Source organism: Manis javanica, chromosome 13, assembly GCF_040802235.1.
Source record: "Manis javanica isolate MJ-LG chromosome 13, MJ_LKY, whole genome shotgun sequence".
Lineage (NCBI taxonomy): Eukaryota > Metazoa > Chordata > Mammalia > Pholidota > Manidae > Manis > Manis javanica.
The window spans coordinates 90354661-90371528 of NC_133168.1; the positions used below are offsets into that span (position 1 = coordinate 90354661).

General features: G+C 53.4%; 1 protein-coding gene across 2 annotated transcripts; it reads left to right on the forward strand.

The window, feature by feature from the left end:
- Positions 1–834: 834 nt before the first annotated feature.
- Positions 835–15977, forward strand: LOC140845614 (cytochrome P450 4F2-like). 2 transcript variants are annotated; one of them, XM_073220221.1, is made up of 13 exons: positions 835–954; positions 1272–1470; positions 3354–3498; positions 5697–5750; positions 5839–5966; positions 6945–7066; positions 7861–8131; positions 8231–8297; positions 8487–8616; positions 14602–14735; positions 14851–14915; positions 15230–15312; positions 15699–15977. In XM_073220221.1, exons 2-13 carry the CDS (start codon positions 1273–1275, stop codon positions 15874–15876), a joined length of 1575 nt encoding a protein of 524 aa, XP_073076322.1. In that variant the 5' UTR covers positions 835–954; position 1272; the 3' UTR covers positions 15877–15977. The 2 variants fall into 2 exon arrangements, with proteins under 2 accessions (XP_073076322.1, XP_073076323.1); XM_073220222.1 differs by lacking the exon at positions 15230–15312.
- Positions 15978–16868: the final 891 nt, after the last annotated feature.

Sequence of the window (16868 nt, forward strand, 5' to 3'; positions counted from 1 at the left end):
CTGGCACACCGTGGGCACACTTCCATAGAGCACCCGTGCAGAGTAGGTTTGCTGCATAAGGAGCGCTGGCACCCGGCAGCACGAGGACGAGCTGCCAGCCCCTTCCCTTTACACCGTCTACTCTGGGGCTCCTGATCCTTCCCACCTTCTTCTGGAACCTTCCTCTGCCTGCTGCAACGCCCCCTCTGACATCCATGTCCCAGCTGGGAAGATGAGCCCAGAGATGCCTACACAGCCCTTGTCAGAGCGGGTAGGGCAGCACTGCTCCCTGGGCCTCCCAGCTCCGCCCCCACCTGTCGGAACTCCCAGCGAGGGCTCACCGTTCCCCCAGGCCCCCGGTTTCCCCTTCACCCGGGCCCTTGTCCCTGAATCTGAGGCGGGTCTCCCCCGCCAGGCTGGTTGTGTTGCTCCCGCTCTGAGCCTCCCCGTGTCCACCCGGGGCCTGGGCTGCTGGGAGGCAAGGCTGGAAGCGCTGCCCGGCTGTGCGCCCAGAGGCCAGAGGGTCCCGGGTCTGAGCTGCCTGATTCCGCGCTGCGAGGAGGTGCGTGAGACCCTCCTGGCCCCGGGGAGGTTTGGGGATAAAGTCCGCTGTGGCACTGTGCGCGTGGCACCTGAACCTTCGTGCTTTTATCTGCCTCACCTTGGCCTGAAAGGGCAGAGGTGGCTGTAAACTCAGGTTCCAGGGCCATCTCTGTCCGTACCCCAAAGCGCCACACCCCCACATGGAGGCTGCCGAGTCCAGAGGGTCCCGTGCCCGCACCACGTGACCCACAGCTGCGCCCTCTCTGGGCCCGAGGGGGCTCTGCCCGCCTGTGCGGGGCGCCAACGGGATTAAGGGATGGGCTGCCCCGCCCACGTGCTGCCTCACCCACTGTAGGGTTTGGGCTGCAACCTGCTCTGCCAGGAGGAGGAGAGGCGAGGGCTTGCGGAGGAGGACACCCAGGTGGAAGGAAGGTGCCCGCTGGGGCTGGAGGGGCTGAGGGTCTGGGTCAGGGTGCGGAGGGCAGCTGCCCAAGCAGAGGGGGCCCTGAGGTGGGGTTTTGCTGGTCGCTGGAGCCTCTGGCGAACTTCCATGGCGTCCTTTCACATCTCTGCTCTCTCCCTCTGAGCCGTGAGCCCTCCCTGCCCATCGCCCACCCTCACCCACCCTGCCCCTCAGACCCTTGGCCCTCTCCCCCTCCTGGGAGCTGCCCTGTCTCTCCTCCCAGCTCTCCATCCCCACCCCCTTCCTTGGCCTCAGGGGCTCCCCCTCTATCCCGTGTGCCCCCCAGGATGCCGCAGCTGAGCCTCTCCTGGCTGGGACTCCACACAGCGGCAGCCTCCCCATTGCTGCTCCTGCTGCTGGTCGGGGCCTCCTGGCTGCTGGCCCGCCTCCTGGTCTGGGCCTGCACCTTCCATGACACCTGCAGCCGCCTCCGCTGTTTCCCAGAGCCCCCAAGGCGGAGCTGGTTTTGGGGCCACCTGGGTCTGGTGAGTGTGGACGCAGGAACGATCTGGGCATCAGGTGGACGGGCTTCTGGAGGAGTCAGGAATGAGCCCCGGGTGGGGCTAGGGTCTGGGAGAGGAGAAGCCAGGGAGGCTGAGGGGAGCCCCTGCTTCCTCATCCTTCCTCCTGCTCTGCCACCCCAGGCCATCCCTGCATCCTTGGCCTCCCGACCCCCAGCCTGCTTTGGACCCACTTCCTGCCTGCTGCCCCACATCAGTGCACCTCTGCGGGGCTCCCGAGGGGCTGAATGGAGGCAGATCGCCTGGGGTTCCCGGTCTCCTGGCTGGCCTTGGTCTTCTCAGGGGTGCTGTCCAGGGGCTGCTCCCAGCCTGGCCCGATTCCTTTTGTCTGCTCACTCTGGGCTGCAGCTATTGAGCCCCATGCCCACCGCTGGGGCGCTGCTCTCCGCACCCTCTGCTGCAAGGACACCGTCCTCTTATCTGACTCTTACCCCATAAAATGTCCCATTTGGTCCGCTCCACAACAGATAAATTGGCCACTCACTTCCCTTTTCAGAAGGGTTCTACCTCCCACCTGCACTTTGACCTTTGACTTGGCTCTGCTCATGCTTAATTAAGCAGTTAATCGTCAAATTTCTTATTATCCATCTCTCCTACTAGACAGGAGGTCTGGGAGTAGGCACTGTGGTGCCCAGCGCAGGGCTGGCACCCCACGGGCCCTCAGAAGGCTGATATCCTAGGTGGTGAACTTGCCATCCCCTCCCTGGGTCACAGCTGAAAGGATGCTGGTCCAGCTGCTCCCCTCCCCCAGGCCCCCTGAGGAGTGAGCCCAACTTTCCTTTTCTGCCCAGTCTGGGGAAGGACTTTCTGTGATTTTTCTGCTCATCATCGCCAAGTTCAGAACATGGACGTTCCTGAGTTCATTGTGAAGGTTGCCTGAATTTTGGGTCCTGGAAGGTTTTCCATGAGCCCCATGGGCAACAGGAATGTTCCAGTACAGCAGGTCTGCCTCCTCCTCCCAGACTGTGGCTGTTGGGGCTGGTCTTGGACACTCTCCCCTCTTCCAGCCCTTTGCTGTGTGACTTCTGCTTAGTCACTCTCCCTCTCAGATCATCCTCTTCAAGGGCCTTCAATTCTCAACATAGGATCCTGGGGAACTGGAAGGAGTCCTAAAGGTGAAAATGACATATGTTCATGTGTCTGGAGCACCTGGGGGTAGTTGTCAGGCTCCCATGGGACATGTCTGGAGATTGGAGAGGCCACCTCACCAGCAGGCCACCTGCTATCCTTCACCTTTGGGGCACATGGCCTCAGATTCTTCACTATAAATGGCATGTCTGACGGACAAGTCCATAGGCTCAGGAGAGATGATAGATGGATATTCGATAGATAGTTGGACAGATGATGGGCAGGGCATGCTCTGCCAGAGGTGGGCCTGTGAAAGGGGCCCATAGGTGGGGGCCGGCCCCCTGATTGGCAGGCAGAGCTCGTGGCTCCCCTGGGGCCCGCAGGGGAGGGGCTGCCGGGCTCAGGTCTGCACACCCTCCACTGTGCGAAGAACCAGAGGCCATGTGGACCCATCAGGACATGAAAGGATGTGGGAGCCAGCCCCAGGGACGAGTCCCGAGGACACCCTGCTGCCCACAGCCTCCCCCACGGGCATCTCCCCCTGGGGCCAGAACCACCCCCAGGAGGAGAACAATCTGACTTCCCCAGCCCAGGCAGGCCTCTGGGGGCAGAGAGCTAACCTCCTCCCTGAGTCTGGGAGGCACCCTGGGCCACGAAGGGAAGGTGCAGGGGAAGCAGAGATTCCTCCCTCTGTGCATACTCCAGCCACACTGCCCCCGGGGCTGCAGGGAGACCTGCGAGGCTCGGCCGTAGAGGTCACAGCCTGGCCTCGCTTGCAGGTTCCCTCTGATGAACAAGGCTTGAGGTTCATCGGTGAGCAGGTGGCCACCTACTCCAAGGGGTTTAAGATCTGGCTGGGGCCCACCATCCCCCTTGTGGTCTTCTGCCACCCCAACATGATCCGGACTATTGGCAATGCCTCAGGTACCAACGCAGAGCTTGTGGGGTGGGCCCCTGGCACATCCCAGGGCATCCAGCCCCTCCACACCCCAGCCTCTGTGCTGCCCCTGCAGGACCCGGGCTCCTCCTCCCCTCTTCTCTCCATCTTCCTCTTTCCTTCATGTAGTCACCAGCCCCCATCTCACCATTTCCTCCTTCCTCTGCAATCTGCACATGGCCCTGGTGTCCTGGGCACCACGGACACCCAACAGGCCTCCATCTGAGGCCCTGTCCTTGATTGAGGTGGGTCTGGGCAGAGAGGTCCCCAGCCTGGTGTACTCAGGAATTGGTCAGATGGGCATGGGTTCTGGCAGCCCAGTAGAGAAGCAAGGTCTTGCAGGCAGGCTGGAAGGCTTCCTGGAGGAGGAGTTGCTGTAAATGGGTCTGGAATTATGTGCTGAAGTTTTTAAAGCAGAGGTCAGAGTGATGCAATGGGCATTGATAGCATCTGGCCCCCAGGCGCAGAGCCATGAGGGCTGCTGCTGATGGAGTGTCCGGGCTGCTATTTCTGTGACATCCACCTCTGAATGGATGGATCCTTCTAGCCAATGGATCATCCCCCCAAGATCATTGTCCTACTCCTCCAGGCTATCTCCCAGAAGAGACCGCACCCTGGACTGGCTCCCTTCCCTTGTCCTCTGCCTTCCCACCCCCAGACAACCAGGCTGAGCAGGGGAATGGGCAGCATTTGTCAGAGGCCTGGGCCATAACAGCAAATAGCAGCATGGCTCTGGGAATGTTCCCAGGGGTCCCTGGTTCCCAAGGTCTGTTTCCCTTGTGAGTGGTGGTAACTCAGCACTGTATGGTCTGAGCACAGGGAAACCTATTGACTGTAATGTCTGGGGAGGGTTGTCTTCAGGCATGGCTAGATTCAGGTCTCAAACAATGTCCTCAGGAAGCTGTCATCATTTTGGGTCATGTTTTTCTTTGTGATGGCTGCACTCATGCTGGCAAAGGTAAGTCCCAGGAGCTCAACCCCATGGAAAAGTGAGCTCATTCCCAGCAGTCCAGGCACAGTCTGAAGATGCAATTTTATTTGTGTGCCCAATTCTCACCCAATCACTCTTCACTGTTACTCTGACTGCCCCTTCGTGAGGGGTGTAGGGTTCTCAGAGCTGTTGTTCTGGCTCCCAGAGCAGTTCAGGGGCTGAGAACGCAGGCCCTGGATTCAGAGAGCCCTGGGCTTGTGTCTCAGGGATGCCACTTACTGTCCAGGAGGCTGTGGACAAGTGACGTCATTGCTTGGATCCTTGGTTCCCTTGTCTGGATAAATGGGGTCAGAGGAGAAAGAAGGTGACCCGGTGTTTGGGATCCAAACGGGGAATCCCCCTTTCCATCCCTGTCAGCAAGGGACCCCAATGTGTCATGTCAAGGATCTGGGGAGGGATTCCAGGGGAGGCTGAGCAGCTGCAGGGGAGTCACAGGGCTCAGGTCTGTGTGTCTGCCCTGCAGGTCCTCCTCTCTGGTCGCCTAGAAGGGTCTGAATTGGCTTCCCTTTGTTCCTCTCCAGATTGGGAGCTCAGAGGAAGGTCTCCTGTACACACAGGGCCTGTCGAGCACTTATGGGGATATGTGTTGCTGGTGGGTGGAGCCCTGGTATGCGGTCATCTGCATCTTGCTCCCGACCTGCAGGATTGTGTTTAAATCCTGTCTGTAGCCCGTCTGTGGGACATGCCACAGTCACGTCAGATCGTCTTTGAGTCCATGACTGAGCTTATTGCACCATGTCAGGGTGTGTCATGCATGTTGTGTCATGTCAGGACATGTTAGCACATGTTGTGGCCTTGTCAGATGTCCCAGGATGTTAGAGAGGGCTGGAGCAGACACACTGTCCTGGCCCCCATTAAGGTGTTTGTTGAGTGCTGGGCTGAGCTCGGGGGTTTAGGACGTGTTGGGCCACGTAGGGGCCGTGTCAGGTGGCGCAGGGCGTGCTGTGCCAAGCGAGGGTGTGTCCGAGCCTGGAGGGTGTGTCTGCGGGCTCTGCCTTTGCTCTGCTCTGTCCTGAAGCCTGGTCTGCACCCCACTTGCCTCCCCCTCCTTCCTGTTTCCTCTGCTCTTGGCCCCATTCCTGCTGTGCTGGGCGTGGAGGGGTGGGATGCCAACCCCTGGCTGGGCACCTCTAGACCTGCCAGAGTCCCTCCCCTCCCCCTCCATGGACCCCGATGGTTTGTTTCTCATGTCAGCCACCGTCGCACCCAAGGACAAGGTCTTCTATGATTTCCTGAGGCCCTGGCTGGGTGAGTACTGTGGGTGAGGGGGATTGGGGGCAGCTTGGGGCCTAGGGAAGGTGCTGCCCTTGCCCACTCCCCACGGCTGCCTCTACAGGGGACGGACTCCTGCTGAGTGGTGGGGACAAGTGGAGCAGACACCGCCGCCTGCTGACACGCGCCTTCCACTTCAACATCCTGAAGCCTTATATGAAGATTTTCAATGACAGCGTGAATGTCATGCATGTGAGTCTTTTGGACCCAGAGTGAAAGCTGGCTTCTTGTAGGAACGGGGGCTCCGAGACATCTTTTGTGGAGTGATGGCTCTTCTGGGTGGTCGTGGGGCCACTGGCATTTCTTTCTGAGCTTCGTTTCCTCAGCTGTAAAATGGGAATATCATTCCCTACTTTGCACGGTGGTCAAGATGAGCTCATGGAGTCATGTCCCTGGCACACAGTAGGTGGATTTATGGTGTTAGTTTCCATATTTCTCTCACTGAATCCTGAGACACAGTTCATGATAATGATGAATGTTTCATAGTAATTAATTTTAACTAATAAACACAGGTCTGAAAAATGGACCACAGAAAAAACTATCTGGATCTTTCCGTTTTTTGGCTTATCCAGGAGGAATGTAGGGTTCCCAATAGAGGGACATTTTCCTAATCAGGTTATTACAATGAAGATGATGAAAGCTGATATTTTTTTGAGAGCTACTATATATCACAAACTATGTGCCAGTGCTATGACCTTTGGAGTTGAATTTGATTTTCAGAAATTTATGAAGTGGAGATTATTTTATCCCATTACAGAAGATGAAACTGAGTTTCACATAGATTAGGGAACTTGCACAAGTTCACAAGCTGCATGTGAGCTACCAAGTCAATGTCGGCTTCTAATCCGGTTTGTCCAACACCAGAGAAGGTCATTTTCAAAGGTAGTGATCATTTGACAGGTGGACCCCAGAGGAGGGCAGTGAGTTGCCCAAGGCACACAGAGTGTAGGAGGCAGAGCCAGGACTTGAACCCAGGTCTCCTGACTCGGAACCAGGGGGTCTTCGTGACCTAAGAGGAATGGCTTTGATCCCACTGAAGGCCGGTCCCCCCTGGGGATGGGTGCCTGGGGCCAGGAGGCTGGGTGTGCGGCAGTCCCTCTTGGCAGTTGGGGTGCGGGGAAGCTCTGGAGAGGCAGCTCTCAGCCGCAGCTCTGCCCTTCCTCCGTCCAGGCCAAGTGGAACCGCCTCATCTCTGAGGGCAGCTCCCGTCTGGACATGTTTGAGCACATCAGCCTCATGACCCTGGACAGTCTGCAGAAATGCGTCTTCAGTTTTGACAGCAATTGCCAGGAGTGAGTGCTTGCCAGGGGCCTGGGCACATGAGCCAGGGACCCAAGGAAGTAGGTGGGGAGGGAAGACTGATGGGCAATTGGGAGGGATACCCTGGAGGAGGTGGACCAGGGCAGGTGAGTGAAGGCCGAGGAGAGGACAGGGAAAGTGTGGTCCTTTTGATAAAGGCCAGGAGGCTAGGATGAGCACAGCATGTGCAACAGTGAGGAGAGCCTTGGAAGTGAGGTTGGAGGACGAGGCAGGGGTCGATCTTCAGAATATTCAAAAGCTGCACAAAGGGGTGGGAACTGTGACCTGAGATTCCCAGGAAGGCATGGAGGGTGTGAGCAAGTGAGGGTCATGGTCAAAGCTGAGCTTGGACATATGGCTCTAGAGAAGACCAGTTGTCATGTGGAGAGTGGGTGGTACTGAAATTGGACCCAAGAATATTAAGGGAGGGGAAAATTGAATACAATGGACCCAGTGACCAATTTGGAGAGGATGAACTTGTGCAATACGGACAGTTTTGGAAAGGAGAGGGGCAGATACTGTGGAGGAGAGAGAGGAGAGAGGCATGACGCCTCAGCTGTGCTCTGGAGCCTGGGGCAGGGAAGCAGCTCACACAGATGGGATGTAGGGAGAGAAGAAAGTCGGGGCGTCCTGCCCCTGGGTCATCCGCACCGTGTATGTGCGGGGGCCAGCTGTGCCTGGATGCTCGGTTTTCTGGTGGGGGGCAGCTGCCATCTTCTGGTGGGACCTGCCCTTCAGTCTTCACGGGAGCTAAGCTGTCGCCTCCCCTCATGCCCTCATCATGCAGGAAGCCTAGTGAATATATTGCCGCCATTGTGGAGCTGAGCGCCCTTGTGTCAAAACGAAACAGACAGATTCTCCTGCACACGGACTTCCTGTACTACCTCAGCCCTGACGGACAGCGCTTCCGCAGGGCCTGCCGCCTGGTGCACAACTTCACAGACGCCGTCATCCAGGAGCGGCGCCGCACCCTCCCCAGTGAGGGCGCTGATGAGTTCCTCCAGGTCAAGGCTAAGGCCAAGACATTGGACTTCATTGATGTGCTCCTGCTCTCCAAGGTGGGCTTCTCTCTGAGCTTCAGACATTGTCTCAGGTTGTGTCAGGAGCCCTCAGGTCTGTGATTTAGTTTGGGCTGCGGGGCTGTGTTTTCTGTCCAGGATGAAGATGGGAAGGAATTGTCAGACGCGGACATCCGAGCTGAAGCTGACACCTTTATGTTTGAGGGTGAGGGTCCCAGTGTGGGACTACAGAGGGGGCAGGGTGTCTCCATCCCAGGGACTCGGCAGTGTGCCCTGGCCCACCCCATCCTTCCCCATCCTCCCCATGTTCCCTGAGGGCCTTAATGTGAAGACGCTGTCCACCTTCTGGTGTTGAAGCAGCCCAGAGGCCCAAGCCTGTCTGCCTGCCTCTCAGGCCATGACACCACGGCCAGCGGCCTCTCCTGGGTCCTGTACAACCTTGCGAAGCACCCCGAGTACCAGGAGCGCTGCCGCCAGGAGGTGCAAGAGCTCCTGAGGGACCGTGAGCCTAAGGAGATGGCATGGTGAGTGCAGGCGGCTGTGGCCTGTTCCTGAACCTGTCGGTGGCTCTACTGCTCAGCTGGGGAAGGGGAAAGATGTTTTTGTGGATTCATCATTACTTCTCAGTGAGAATAGGAGCAGAGCCCAGAGACAGGGTCTGGGCACGAAGCCTGGATATCAGGGGAAAGTTTGAAGGCTTTGTGGACAGTAAGACCTGGGCTGCTGAGAGAATTGGTGACAGTGGTCAAGGGTATTTGATGCCACCTAGCACATAGGCAGGGAGCACACCTCCCCTCCACTCCCTGGCTTCTGTCTCTGAAATCACATTTCTTTTTAAATATCTTCATTCCCTGAATGTTTACTCTTCTCCTGCAGTCTTGGGAGGCTGTATCTTTCTAGGAATTTGTCCATTTCTTCTTAGTTGTTTAATTTATTAGCATATAATTTTTCATAGTATTCTCTGGTATTTCTTTTTATTTCTGTGGTATCGTTGTGATTATTCCTTCTTTGTTTCTGATTTTGTTAATTTTTGTACTCTCTTCTTTTTTTTTTCTTGATAATACTGGCTGGTGGTTTATCTGTTTCATTTATTTTCTCAAGGAACCAGCTCTTGGCTTCACTAATTTTTTTCTGTTGTTTTATTCTTCTCTATATTATTTATTTCTGCTCTGATCTTTATTACATCCCTCCTTCTACTAACTTTTGGTTTCATTTGTTCTTGTTTTCCTACTTTCTTTGTGAGTTTAGAGTGTTTGTTTGGGATTGGTTCTGTTCTTTGAGGTAGGCCTGTATTGGTATGTGTTTCCCCTTAGAATGGCCTTTTGTGGCATCCCTCAGGTATTGGACTGCTTGATTTTGTTTTCACTTGCCTCCGTGTATTTCTCGATACATGTGTTAATTTGGTCATTGATCCATTGATTATAATAGAAGCATGTTGTTTAGCCTCCATGTGTCTGTAGGCTTTTTTGTCCTGTGTAGTTTATTTCTAGTTTCATTCCATTGTCATCTGAGTAGCTGCTTGATACAATCTCAATCCTTTTGAATTTATTGAGGTTCTTTTTGCGGCCTGGCGCGTGATCTATTCTGGAAGATGTTCCATGTGCCCTTGAGAAGAATGTGCATCCTGCTGCTTTTGGGTGGGGAGTTCTGTAGATGTCTGTCGGGTCCATCTGTTCTCGTGTGTTGTTCAGTGCCTCTGTCTCCTTACTTATTTTCTGTCTGGTTGATCTGTGCCTTGGTGTGAACCATGTGTTAAAGTCTAAAATGAATGTGTTGCAGTCTATTTCCCCCTTTGATTCTGTTAGTATCTGTTTCACATATGTAGGTGCTCCTGTATTTATAATGGTTGGATCCTCTTGTTGGACTGACCCTGTATCATTATGTAATGTCCTTCTTTGTCTTTTGTTACTGTTTTTATTTTGCAATCTATTTTGTCGGATACAAGTACCACTACTCCTGCTTTTTTCTCCATATTATTTGCATGAACTACCTTTTTCCATCCCTTCACTTTTAGTCTGTGTATGTCCTTGGGTCTGAGATGAGTCTCTTGTAGCCAGCATACAGATGGATCTTGTTTTTTTAAAATCCATTTTGACACTCTGTGTCTTTTGATTGGTACATTCAGGCCATTTACATTTAAGGTCATTACTGATAGATACGTACTTATTGCCATTGTAGGCTTTAGATTTGTGGTTACCAAGTGTTCAAGGAGAGCTGCCTTAGTATCTAAGTGTCTATCTTAAATTGCTCATTACTCTATTTCATAGATAATAAATATAGCTTTTCTCCCCTCCTTTCTTCTTCTTTTCTTCCTTGCCCACCCTTTATATATTAGGTGTAATATTCTGTGCTTTTTGGGTATCTCTTGACTGATTTTGTGGGTAGTTTATTTAAAATCATATTTTCTTGGTAATTAACTGGTCCGCTACCTTTACTGTGGATTTATTTTCACTGGTGACAGCTATTTAGCCTTAGGAGCATTTCCATCTACAGCAGTCCTGTTAACATATCCTGTAGGACTGGCTTAGTGGTGGTGAATTCCATCAACTTTTGTATATCTGAAAATTGTTTAATCCCTGCTTCAAATTTAATTGTAATCTTCCTGAGTAGAGTATTCTTGGCTGGAGGTCCTTCTATTTCATTACATTAATATATCATGCCACTCCCTTCTGCCCTGTAAAGTTTCTGCTGATAAGTCTGCTGATAGGCTGATGGGGTTTCCTTTATAAGCAATCATTTTCTCTCTCTGGTTGCTTTCAATACCTGCTCCTTGTCCTTCATCTTCCTCATTTTAATAATCCTATGTCTTGGTGTTGTCTTCCTAGGGTTTCTTTTGTTAGGGGCTCTGTGTGCTTCCGTGACCTGGGTTTCTGTATCCTTCCCCACATGGGGAAGTTTTCAGCAATTATTTAGTCAAAGAGACATTCCATCCCTTTGTCTCCCTCTTCTCATTCTGATTCTCCAATGGTGCGAATATTGCCCCATTTGGATTGGTCACACAGCTTTTATTATTCTTTCATTCCTAGAGATCCTTTATTCTGTTTGTCAGCTTCATTCTTTTCTTGCTCCCTAATTTCCAAATCATTTGAACTCCTTCAACCTGTGAAAATCTGTTATTAAAGCTCTCCATTTTATTTTTCACTTCAAATACTGTATTCTTCAGCTGTGAGTGACTCTTTTGCCAGTCAGTTATCCTTTTGTTGAGGTCCTCCCTGACATCTTGAATATTTTCCTGTAGTTCTGTGAGCATGTTTATGACTTTCCTTTGAAGTCCTTATCAAGAAGACTGGTGATTTCAGTTTCACTCAGCCCTCTTTCCAGTGTTTTGTCTTTTAGTTTTGTTTTGACCTAATTCCTCTGCCTCTTCATTTTTTTTCAGTGTTTCCTATGGAATAATAGCTTTATGGAGGAGGCATCCTCTATTGCCCAGAGGCTCAAGACACTTTACTTTCCAGTGCAGGATCCTCAACTGTTGGCGGGCAGTGGGAGGGGCGCCTTTCTTTCTGGCTTGTAGCGATCTGATACAGGCGGGCTGTATGGGCTGTCAGCTGGCTGTGTGCACAGGGAGAATACTTGAGGCTGTGCTGCTGGAGTTGCTGTGGGCAGAGCCACCCTCTGCCTGGCTTGCAGCAATGGTGGGGATCACAGTTCAGTGGGGCCAGCGTCTGCTGGTAGGAAGGAGCTCCTGGGGGCGGCTCCCACAGTCCTTCCCCAGCTGGGCTGCAACAGGGCCAAGAAAGCTGGGATGAGTCCCTCTGCCTATCCAGCAGCAAAGTCTGACTTCACTGCCGGCTGTTCTCAGGCCTTGCACTGCAGGAAAGGGCCTTGGGGCTGTGTTGCAAGTGATCCTTACTTCCTTTCTGTCTGCTCGGTCTGTCTATTGATGTGAGTGGTGTGTAAAGTTTCCTAAAATGACTGTGTTGCAATGTATTTCCCCCTTTAATTCTGTTAGCATTTGTTTTACAATTTAAGTCCTTCTATGTTGGGTGAACAGATATTTATAATGGTTATATTCTCTTGTTGTATTGACCCCTTTATCATTGTGTAATGTCCTTCTTTGTGTCTTGCTATTTTCTTTGTTTTGAAATCAATTTTGTCTGATATAAGAACTGCTACTCCTGTTTTTTCTCCCCATTATCTGCATGAAATATTCTTTTCCATCCCTTCACTTTTAGTCTGTGTATGTCCTTGTGTCTGATATGAGTCTCCTATAGGCAGCATATTGATGGGTATTTTTTTTTATCCCTTCTGCCACTCTGTGTCTTTTGATTGGTGCATTCAGCATATTTACATTTAAGATAATTATTGGTAGGTATGTACTTAATAGCCATCTTATTGTTTTCTTGTTTTTATAGATCCTCTCTAGTTCCCTCTGTCTCTGTCTTCTCCTTCCGGTACCCTTATGATGTCACTACTGTTCCATTTGGATCGGTCTCCCAGCTCTGTCGTCATTCGACATTCCTAGAGATCCTTTTTTCCCTCTGCTTCTCAGCTTCAGTGTGTTCCCATTCTCTAATTTCCATCTCATCGACTGTCTCTCGTATTTGCAGTTATCCATTATTCATCCCTTGATTTTGTGTTTCATTTCAGCTGTATTCTACAGCTCTTGTACCTCTTTGTTGAAGTCCTCCCTGAGATCTTTAATACATTTCTGCAGGTCAGCAAGCATATTTATGACTTTTACTTTGAAATCTTCATCAAGAAGATTGGCAATTTCCATTTCACTTTGTCCTCTGTGTGGTGTGTTCTTCTGTAGTTCTGTTTGGCACATCCTCTGCTGCCTCCTCATTTTGTCAGGTTTCTGTGTTTCTTCTCTGGTATTAGGTGGGTCTTCTCCGTTACCTGGTCTAGAGAGTAATGGCTTTATGAAGAAGACATCCTGTGGTGCCCAGAAGCTCAAGATTCTTTCCTCTCCAGTGCCTGGTTCTCCTTGGCTGTAGAACCCCAGTTGCTGTTGGTGGGCACTGCGTGGTGCCATCTTTCTGCCTGTCTGCTGGCAGTGGTTTATCGCAGTCTGCTGAGGCCATAGTTTGCCTCAGCCAGCCTTTTGCAATCAGAGCCGTGGCTTCTGCCAGGATCATCGTGGGCGAGTCTTCCCTTTGCCTGCCCTCAGCTGTGGTGGGGCTGCCGGGTTATTGGGTGAGTGGAGTGGTAGCACAGTGAGTTGCCTGGAGGCAGGGCATGGGGACTTGCAGACGCACCACAACATGCGTTTTCAGAGATGCACAGGGAGCAGAGGTGGCAAGTCCCATGTGCACGCCCCTTGTTGGGGCGAGGCATGTAGCACTGGGTTTGGCCCCGCATATGGAAGAAAGAATTCTTGCCTCTGACTCTTATAGGTGCCTCTCTAATTAGGCTGAGACAGGCCAGGAAGGCTAGGGAAGACTTCCTCTCTCCACAAGGCAGCAAAGTCCAATGCTGCTGGGCAGAGCAGGCTGGCATGCCAGTGGTGTGCAGAAAAGCCTCAGCGCTGGGCTGCCAAGGCGTGGGATGGAGCATCTGGGGCTCCCGAGAGTGCCTGACCTGTTGCGCTGAGCGAGGACTTGGGAGGAATCGTTCACCCGCCCTTTCTCCTTGAAAAGCGAGTTCCATCTAACCCTTGCCCGTTTGGCTACCCTCCCATGGCTGGCAAGTCTTTCGAACTGCCGCCTTGGTGTTGGTTCTCAGGGGGATGGGCACCCTGTGCCTGTCCTCCACAGTCGGCCGGAGTCTCAGCCTCCCAGTGTGTTCCAGCTGTCCCTGGTGTCCAATCCTGCTGATCACCAGAGCCCACTGCAAGGTGGACTCGTATTCCCAGAGGAGGTCCCCCGGGCCAAGTGTGCAGAGTTCCTGGAGGCCTGTCCCCTGTGCCCTGTCTTCCTCTCCCTCCCGCCTATGGACTGGAATGGCGGAAGGGCTTTGGTGCCCCCTTGATAGTGGCTCTGCCACTTTACCATTGTCTGTGAGGGCTGCTCTTGTTCACCGGGTGTAGGTGGTCTGTTCTTCTGTCTTCAGGTCATTTTCAGGTTTGGGTGCATTTGCTGTAGTTGCTTCCTTGGAGTGCATGTGGGAGGGGAATTCAACCTTGCCTTCCTATTCCACCACCTTTTTTCCCATCTCCTATTATTTAGTTTTTTAAGATGCACAAAAGGAACTCTGGATGGATACATAAAAATTATAACCTAGGCAAAGTGTAAAGAAGCAAATGAGTGGTATTGATCCACAGGAGTGGTGCTTCATAGTTTTCTATTTTGAACCAGTTAACAATCAGCTACTAAAAATTTTAATCATCACACAGAAAAAAGGGGCTTAAAGAAAAAGAATTCAGTCCCCTTAGTGGATATTAAATGTTTATGAAAGTTTTCCAGTGGATTCTTTTGTGTTTTCTAAGTATAAAATAACCATCTATCAAACATGACATGTTTAACCCCACATTTCAAATTGCATTAATTTGGTGGTGGTGGGGTCCTTACTGGGGGTTGGTGTTTCTGTTCTTTTCTCCACGTGTAATTGTTGGGGTGGTTCCTTAGGGACGACCTGGCCCAGTTGCCCTTCCTGACCATGTGCATCAAGGAGAGTCTGCGCCTGCACCCCCCGGTTGTGGCCATCTCCCGCTCCTGTACCCAGGACCTTGTGCTCCCAGACGGCCGAGTCATCCCCAAAGGTGCCCACAGGGACAGGGGGTGGAGGGGTGGTGGTTAGGGTGGCGATCCTCCTGGGGAGGAAGAGGGACCTAAGGATGGGAGACCTCTTCCTGACTCGACCCTCCTCTCCCACAGGTGTTATCTGCCTCATCAGCATTTTTGGGATCCACCACAACCCATCTGTGTGGCCAGACCCCGAGGTGCTGCCTCCCCCTGACTCTCTGTTCTACCTGTCCAGACCCCAAGGGGACCCAACTCTCTGCTCTACCTGTCCAGACCCATAGGGAACCCCACTCTCTACTCTACCTGTCCAGACCCCAAGGGAACTACACTCTCTGCTCTATCTGTCCAGACCCCAAGGGAACCCCACTCTCTGCTCTACCTGTCCAGACCCCTAGGGCTCTGACCTAGCAAATCATATGTTACGTCCCCCCATCATAAACATGTTTGCCTGTCTAAAGCTGACTGTCCTGGGAGACCCCCACCCAGCAGCCCTGTCTTGGTCTCCTTTCAGGTCTATGACCCCCTTCGCTTTGAGCCCGAAAACATCAAGGAGAGGTCACCTCTGGCATATATTCCCTTTTCTGTGGGTCCCAGGTGAGGCCAGTGGGTGATGAGGGCAGAGGTCTGGGGCTGAGACCCCAAACATGAGTGTGGGTTCAGGCAAGGGGGGAATCGAAGCTTGTCAGAGTTGCAGGTCTCTTTCACTGCTGTCCCCTGGTAATTATGGATGAGGACATGGAGAATGCAGTTGGGGTGCGTCTAAGGAGGGGTCTGCAATGTGCTCAGAGCCTCTTCTCCCTGTCTGTTGAGTTTCGGGGTGGAGTCTGGGTCAGATTCAGGGGCTATACTTGGGGGTCCCAGGCACAGTAACCCCCTTCTTTATCCTTGCTGGAGTAGAGGGGGTCCTGGACCAGGGTCCAGATGCGGTGGGGTGGGGATGAGGGTTCAGGCTCAGTCAGAGTCCCTGCTTTTGTCTGCAGGAACTGTATCGGGCAGACGTTTGCCATGGCCGAGATGAAGGTGGTCCTGGCGCTCACGCTGCTGCGCTTCCGCGTCCTGCTGGATGACCAGGAGCCCCGCAGGAAGCCGGAGCTCATCCTGCGCGCGGAGGGCGGGCTGTGGCTGCGGATGGAGCCGCTGAGCGGGGGCGCGCAGTGACAACCCCATCCCTCCTCTGCCGCCTGGCCTGGGTGGGTCATGCTGACCCTGTGACCCCAGTGTATAGAATTCAAGGGATAAAATCGTGTTATCATCTCTGCCCTAAGTGTCCCAGAGCCAGCGGTGTGCTTGGACCTGCAGGGTGGTCAGTGGGTGGGTGCACTGGTTTCTCTGAGCACAAGAGCCTGACTGCCTCTGCAGCTGACCACAAGGCCCCCACGCTGACCTGAGGTCTCCCGGAGCCCAAGCCTGGATTTTATCCTGTGGGCAATAGGGAGCCATGGGAGGTGTTTGGGTAGGAGAGGGACCAGGGCTAAGGGCGGACTTGAGGGGCACATCTGAGGCCCTGAGGCATGGGGGCGGTCCCCAGGGGCAGGCTCACTCCCAGGGGTGGCAGTGCCTCCCCCATGGAGGTCCCTGGCAGCCCAGAGCACTTTTCAGGGAGCGTCTGCAGCCCGCGCCCTGGCAGCCTCTCCAGGAACCTGTTCCCTTCTTGCTCTTGCCAACAGCCCCACTCCCGTGTCTGCTCCTCCCAGGCAGTCCCGCTGGCCACCCCCTGCCCTGTCTTCAGGAAGCCCGTTCTCTGTCCTTCTCTGGGGCCCCTGAGGCCGTCCAGGCAGCCTGGCCCATAACCGATCCCTGATGAGCCCTGCGATGTGCTGGGTGCTCCCACAAGGGTGTGAGGAGGAGGCTCATCTCCAGCGTCCTCCCCTGTGCTCGTCACGGGCCCCGCGGTCCATCTCTGGTGCGGCAGGGCCAGGGCCATCCACGGCTCCTGACGTTCAAAGCCAGACCTTGGGCTCCGGTCTCGGCTCTGCCCTGTGACCTGGGCAAGTTAATTCCCCTCTCTGTGCCTCAGTCTCCGCAGCTGTGTAACGGAGACCACAGCAGCTAACATCTCAGGATGCCTCTAGGACTGCACGGGAAGGACTCGGAGGTGTGCTCCGCACACAGGACAGGCTCAGTATTTGTGGCCGCAATGGCTTTTTCTC

Excerpts from the sequence above, each read along its gene's own strand:
- LOC140845614 (XM_073220221.1), top strand. The coding sequence starts at position 1,273 with ATGCCGCAGCTGAGCCTCTCCTGGCTGGGACTCCACACAGCGGCAGCC. Across the intron at positions 3,499-5,696 it reads GACTATTGGCAATGCCTCAG|CCACCGTCGCACCCAAGGAC; the intron begins GTACCAACGCAG and ends TTCTCATGTCAG. Across the intron at positions 8,298-8,486 it reads TGACACCTTTATGTTTGAGG|GCCATGACACCACGGCCAGC; the intron begins GTGAGGGTCCCA and ends CCTGCCTCTCAG.